Below are 6,000 nucleotides of genomic sequence, written 5' to 3'. Positions count from 1 at the left end.
CTACTACTACTACTACTACTACTACTACTACTACTACTACTACTACTACTACTACTACTACTACTACTACTACTACTACTACTACTACTACTACTGGTGGTGGTTACAAAGTACTTTTTCTTCGTCGTCAAAATGGGTTTCTCATTGCCTATGCTAGGTATGCTACGATGTGTGGTGTCACACACCTACACACACACACACACATTCTCTCTTCCACCTCCCCAAAAAACAGCGCAATTGATTGATTTCTCGATGGATTTCTTGATTTGATCCCTTGATCGATTTCTTTGAATAATTTGACAGGTCAGTATCCCTCTCCCGAGACTTTTCTCTCTCTCTCTCTCTCTCTGTGTGTGTGTGTGTCTCCTCTTCACAACTTGTCATTCTTGTTGATTCTCGAATCCCGACCGAAATGACGTTCAACCTCTGGCAAGGTGCGGCTGCCGTCGGAAAAGGTGAGGTTGTCAATGACCACCTTGCCTTGCTCGAAAAAGGACATTTGGATCATGTTTTGGATCGACGAACGCAGGATGATCATCTCGATCCCCTTCCACTTGGACGCCCTCGACACCGACTTTGCAGCCGAGTCCAGAGCCGACTTGATCGAGGTCGAGGTCGAGGTTGGCTGGGAGGGAGGACGGTTGCCGACGAGGTTGTTTTGGACTCGAGTCTTCATGGTGTCGAGAGGATAGGTCTGTTTTGACAAACACACACACATGTTGGTGAGAAAAGGAACAAAGGGATCAGAAACTTACAAAAACCCAAGCACCGATTCCGCACACAGCACCCGCGGCTGCGATTGCCCCCAGAGAATTCGCCTTTTCGGCACCGTAGTACGAGTTCAACGTCTGTTTGGTGGTCTCGTACACACCGAAGTAGATGCCGCTGCCGACCAAGTCGCGAAGCATGTGGAGGCGGAATCCGGTCCACAGACCCAAGGGACCTCGGCGTTGGATGATCAGTTTCATCGATGCCCAAGAGCTGACCCGTCCGACGTTCTTGACGCCAGGAGCGTGAGCCGTTTGAGGCTTTCCTTGAGAGGCCATGAGCACAGAGGTCTGCGTGGCGTTCTTGATGAGTTCGATGGGAGCTAGAAATCTCATGTTTAGAGTGCGGGATCTCGGACATTGGAGGACCACACAAGGGACGTACTCAGGACAACAGCGGTAACACCACCCGAGATCATTCCAGCTCCGGTGAAACAGGCCAAGGTGTAGATGGTGGGATATGTACCCGGCTTGTTGACGTGTTGAAGAGGTGAAGATCCCGTGGTTTTTTCGATCCAACTATCGATTGCATACTTTGCTTTGCGGTAGATGGAGAAACCGAGCGCTCGGGAAAAGGTAATGGAAAACAACGGAGGGAGAGTGCCTAAGTACGCGCGTGTCAGCGTGGAATCGAATGTCGCCTCAAGTCTGGTTCTCCTACCGGCCCAGAAACCGCGAAGTCCTTCGGTGCGATAGGTGTATCTTGTAGCTTGCCAGGCATTGGGGAAATAGTGTCTATTCATTGTCAGCGAGCCTCCTGATTCTCCCTCGGCATCTAACATACGATTGCATGCGAACTTTGAGATTTTCAAATGGAGCCTGGAACTTGTCAGTGGTTGAGTCGGGCGACACCTTGAAACCTCACTTACCCCTGCGACCACGGCCAAGGCGGCTGAGGGAGCAGATGAGAGAACCTGTCTGTATTTCTTCGCGTAATAGATTCGAGTATCTGGAGAGCCCCAGCCAGTATCCATTTTCGATTTGGAAGACATGGCTATGGGCGGCTGGGATGATTTTGATGGTAGAGTAGAGGTTGAATTTCGATCTGGATCATGTTCGTGAGAGGTAGAAACAGTCGAGTTGTTTACTTTGCGGGCATGGTTCATCGTTCTAGAGAATCAAGGCCAACACAAGTCTTCACACTCAGAATATCAGCCCTTGCGCCCTCATGCTATTGAATTGTCCGTTGTCGACACTCACACAATGGGCTGCGGAACCCGATGGAACGCAAGTAGACCTCTCAATCATGTACGATGAGACGATCCCTCCGCGTTCCACACTCCATTCCCTCTTCCTATTGTTCAAGCTGTTCCTTTACCAGAAGTCACGAAGGACAACTGTATGGTCGAAGCACAAGACCAATTCCTGGAAACGGCACCGAAGCGTTCAGGAGGATGGGATGCTTGGACAACGTCCCAGTGGTGAGTGAATGCCTTGTCTGTCAATCAATCTCTTTCAGCACAACGACGTGAGCATTCGTGCTCTTTGACGATTCTGAAGTTGCGTAAAAGGCACAAGAAGCCACGGAGCAGCTTGCAAATTGTTGGTCGAACCCAGACGGTGCTGGACGAGAAAGAATCGGGAGAGCTGCTGGAGCGTGATCGGGATGCTCTTCTGATGGGAGAGATTGAAGGCTCGACGAAGGCCTTTGGGTAGAAAGAGGGGAAATATCAGGCAAAGAGTGTCAAGCAAAGGAAGAAGCGAGGTGTGAAGCTCCAACAACAACAAAGGTCCAGCAGCAGAGTGGGAATTCGTGGGAAGGCCGCATGTGCAATTGTGGACAGAAAGAAGCTTAGTAGAATGTGGTTGTGCTTAGTGTCATGATCCTTACAGTGACGTCGACCCAATGCTTTTGGACAAAGAGATGGTGGCTTGCCCCTCGGACCCTCAAAACACCCCTCCTTTTTTGTTTCTCCAGGCTCACTAGGCGAGCCTGATGGACAGCGGCGGGCCACTGAGCCTGGTCACTTAGGGGGAGGCCATGCCTAACCATTGGCCGAGAGAGGTCTCCCTAGGGGTTCACAGTATCGTGGGTGGGATGGTCTAGCCCTGCGAAGAGTCAGTCTAAGCAACATCAACACCTTTCTTGATTCGCTTGTGGCTTGTCTCGCTCGAGAGACCAATACTTCATTGTGTGTCATGCATCAACCAGGGTGATGATTGGCGGTCTAGGATCGATGGCAAAGAACCAAAAATGGCTTTGCGAATGGTGAGGGTCTTGGTCGACTGGCAGTATTCGTACGAGGATGGTCCCTACGGAGAACGCAGCCCCAAAGGCTGATCATTGGAACTTGAACCCCCTACGAGTACGAGTCCCTTGAGTTCATTTGCCATATGGTCGAAGATGGAGGTCCATATCCAGGTAAGCCTTGGGTTTCAGGCTGGTGAGACTGAGAAGTGATGCTGAGTACAGCGGTGCTGGAAAGTGGTTGGACGGAAAAGCCGGCTTGTACTCGTAATCAATGCCGGGTTGAATACCCTGTGGACGAGTTTTACACGGAGTTACAAGTCGTGAGATGGACTCTTGAGATATCAATTATCAGAGAAATACTTAGTAACGAGTGATGAGTTGAGTCGCATACGGTACATTGCTTGTTCCCAAGTCAGGGAACTACCTCACGTACGGAGTACCTTCCGAGTACTTACTGTGCCTCTTTGTGTCCTGTGAGTACTCGAGGTGCTCCGTAATGTGCCTACATGCCCGTCTGATACGAATACATGTTTGACTACCTTGTAGGTACTGTATCCGTACGGAGTACATAGGGCTCTGTAATACCAGAGTGCTCACTTTCTAATCCGTACAGTACTGCAAGTTAATACCTATTTGAGCCTCGGCCTGACTCGGTCTTCTCTCGTACTCGTACTCTCCGTAACGCGTACAGTACTATGGCCATTCCCCGCATTCGGGCGACCCTGGAAACTCCGTCAAGTGGCTCGGTCGGTATTCAAAGTCTGGAGCCGAGGTCCGTGGTACTTCCAACACTCTTAAAGACAAGCCGTGGTAAGCAAAGGTGAGGTTCCATTTGACGACTGCTTCAAACATTTCCCGCTTCACCCCAACATCTCCTGTACCACAAGCCTCTCACGAAAGACCCCTGGCTCTAAATCCACCGCCGTCATGCCTCGCAAAGCCGCGCCCGCCTATGTCCTAGGCGTAGGAATGACCAAATTCATCAAGCCGAGAGGAAAGGTCGACTACCATGAACTCGGTTTCGAAGCCGGCGTGAAGGCAATGTTGGATGCACAGATCAACTACGACGAGGTCGACCAGGGAGTGGCATGCTATTGCTACGGAGATTCGACATGTGGACAAAGAGTCTTTTACCAATTCGGCATGACCCAGATCCCCATTTACAATGTCAACAACAACTGCGCGACGGGGAGCACCGGTCTCAACATGGCCCGCCAGGCCATTGCGTATGGCGCCGCCGACTGTGTTCTCGTCGTCGGCTTCGAGAAGATGTCGCCCGGTAGCCTCCAAGCCTACTTCAACGACCGCGAAAACCCCACCGGCACCACGAATGCCATGCTGAAGGCGACCAGAGGTGTCACGAACGCCCCCGGCGCGGCCCAGCTCTTCGGCAACGCCGGACGCGAATACATGGAGAAGTACGGCGCAAAAGCAGAGGACTTTGCGGAAATCGCTCGCATCAACCACGAGCATAGCAAGAGAAACCCATACTCTCAATTCATGGACGAGTACACACTAGAACAGATCATGAAGTCGCCCATGATCCACGCTCCCTTGACGAAACTCCAATGTTGCCCGACCTCGGACGGTGCCGCGGCCGCCGTGATCGTCTCTCAGGACTTCCTGGACAAGCGACCGCATCTCAAGTCTCAGGCGATCCTCATCGCCGGCCAGTCAATGGCCACCGACTCGACCGACCTTTTCAGCCGCTCGGCGATCGACCTGGTTGGATATCAGATGACCGTATTCGCCGGCAAGGAGGCCCTGAAGCAAGCCGGAATCACCGCCAACGACGTCAGCATCGTCGAGCTGCACGATTGTTTCAGCGCCAACGAAATGTGCGTCATCGACGCGCTCGGCTTGTCCCCCAAGGGCAAGGCCCACGAGCTGGTCCGACAGGGTGGTATCACGTACGGTGGTAAATATGTCGTCAACCCGTCCGGTGGTTTGATCTCCAAGGGCCATCCTCTTGGTAAGTACTCAACAATGCTCGATTTGCCTTGCTGCACCTGTGCTGACCCCCTACCCTCCTTACAGGTGCAACTGGACTTGCCCAATGTGCCGAACTCACTTGGCACCTGCGAGGTTGGGCCAACAACCGCCTCGTCAAGGACACAAAGTACTGTCTCCAACAAAACCTGGGTCTCGGCGGTGCCGTCGTCGTGACCGTGTACAAGCGAGCGGACGGAAAGGCTGCGTCTCCCGTGTCGGACTCGGAGGTCGGAAAGACCAATCACCTCGGATACAATCCCGCGACCCAGGCTAAGGGCTTCACGATCGAGCAGGCCAAGCAGGTCTTGAGTAGGAAGTCCTTCTCTGACTGGGCTGTCCAGGACGTCCAGAGCAAGGTCCAGGCCAGGTTCTAGTCGACCGGGGAGTATGTAGGAAACTGTAAAGGCAGCATTATTGAACCTGTATAGAAACAGTATATTGAAACCGTACAGAATTAGATATATTTTATGAGGCATCCCTAGGAGGACCATTCGCTCGGGTCACTTGGTAAACCAAACGAGTCCGTGTCCTGCACCACACCGATCCTATCTATGCACTCGTAGATCGTCAAGTCATACATCACTTATATGGACAAGTACAGCAAGTCCTGGTACTTGTACAAATATTGTATGTACTGTGGACTTTAACTCATCATAGACATATATGCTCATGGCCAATTGAATCGTGCAAGTAAGAGCAGAAAATCCCATCACCATGTGCAAATAATAATAATACAAAAAGTAGTCGAAAATGTGTTTCTCTGTATTGCCGAAATCAATGACGTTGATTTGTAACCCGCTGCTCGGGGATATTTTTTGCATTTCGGGAACCACGTTCCTTTGCTTATGTCTTGTAAATACAGCAAGCCAATCGATGAAAAGGTATATAAAAGTCATACATAGATAACAACCACTCGAGTACTTGTACTCCGTACCTAATACGTTGTTGACCGTCACACACACAGACACACACTCTCTCTACCACTCCGATTTTGGCCATGTCCAAAAGATTTCCGTCCGACAACAAGGATGCCTCGCCTTTGGGGCAACC

At 51.3% G+C, this 6,000-nt stretch overlaps 2 protein-coding genes across 3 annotated transcripts; one reads left to right on the top strand and one right to left on the bottom strand.

Moving 5' to 3' along the window:
* Positions 1 to 114: 114 nt before the first annotated feature.
* Positions 115 to 2,703, bottom strand: PV06_02996. Of its 2 annotated transcripts, XM_016403747.1 has the most exons (7): positions 1,968 to 2,703; positions 1,637 to 1,902; positions 1,552 to 1,586; positions 1,429 to 1,502; positions 1,153 to 1,371; positions 756 to 1,090; positions 115 to 694 (listed from the first exon to the last, which is right to left on the bottom strand). In XM_016403747.1, exons 2-7 carry the CDS (start codon positions 1,871 to 1,873, stop codon positions 371 to 373), a joined length of 1,224 nt encoding a protein of 407 aa, XP_016264752.1. In that variant the 5' UTR covers positions 1,874 to 1,902; positions 1,968 to 2,703; the 3' UTR covers positions 115 to 370. The 2 variants fall into 2 exon arrangements, with proteins under 2 accessions (XP_016264752.1, XP_016264751.1); XM_016403746.1 differs by having other exon boundaries at positions 1,637 to 2,703.
* A 1,108-nt stretch (positions 2,704 to 3,811) lies between these two features.
* On the top strand, positions 3,812 to 5,408 carry PV06_02995 (uncharacterized protein). Its single transcript, XM_016403745.1, has 2 exons — positions 3,812 to 4,930; positions 4,996 to 5,408. Exons 1-2 carry the CDS (start codon positions 3,886 to 3,888, stop codon positions 5,322 to 5,324), a joined length of 1,374 nt encoding a protein of 457 aa, XP_016264750.1. The 5' UTR covers positions 3,812 to 3,885; the 3' UTR covers positions 5,325 to 5,408.
* The last annotated feature ends 592 nt before the right edge of the window (positions 5,409 to 6,000 follow it).

This window comes from Exophiala oligosperma (assembly GCF_000835515.1).
Source record: "Exophiala oligosperma strain CBS 72588 unplaced genomic scaffold supercont1.3, whole genome shotgun sequence".
Taxonomy (NCBI): domain Eukaryota; kingdom Fungi; phylum Ascomycota; class Eurotiomycetes; order Chaetothyriales; family Herpotrichiellaceae; genus Exophiala; species Exophiala oligosperma.
The sequence above is the reverse complement of the archived record's forward strand: the minus strand, read 5'-3'. Positions and strand labels throughout refer to the sequence as shown.

Bases quoted from the DNA above. Each gene is read 5' to 3' on its own strand.
- PV06_02995 (XM_016403745.1), top strand. From the start codon at position 3,886: ATGCCTCGCAAAGCCGCGCCCGCCTATGTCCTAGGCGTAGGAATGACC. The intron at 4,931-4,995 runs GTAAGTACTCAA...CCCTCCTTACAG, and splicing joins CTCCAAGGGCCATCCTCTTG to GTGCAACTGGACTTGCCCAA.
- PV06_02996 (XM_016403746.1), bottom strand. From the start codon at position 1,873: ATGAACCATGCCCGCAAAGTAAACAACTCGACTGTTTCTACCTCTCAC. The intron at 1,587-1,636 runs GTAAGTGAGGTT...GACAAGTTCCAG, and splicing joins CCTTGGCCGTGGTCGCAGGG to GCTCCATTTGAAAATCTCAA. The intron at 695-755 runs GTAAGTTTCTGA...TTGTCAAAACAG, and splicing joins GAATCGGTGCTTGGGTTTTT to ACCTATCCTCTCGACACCAT.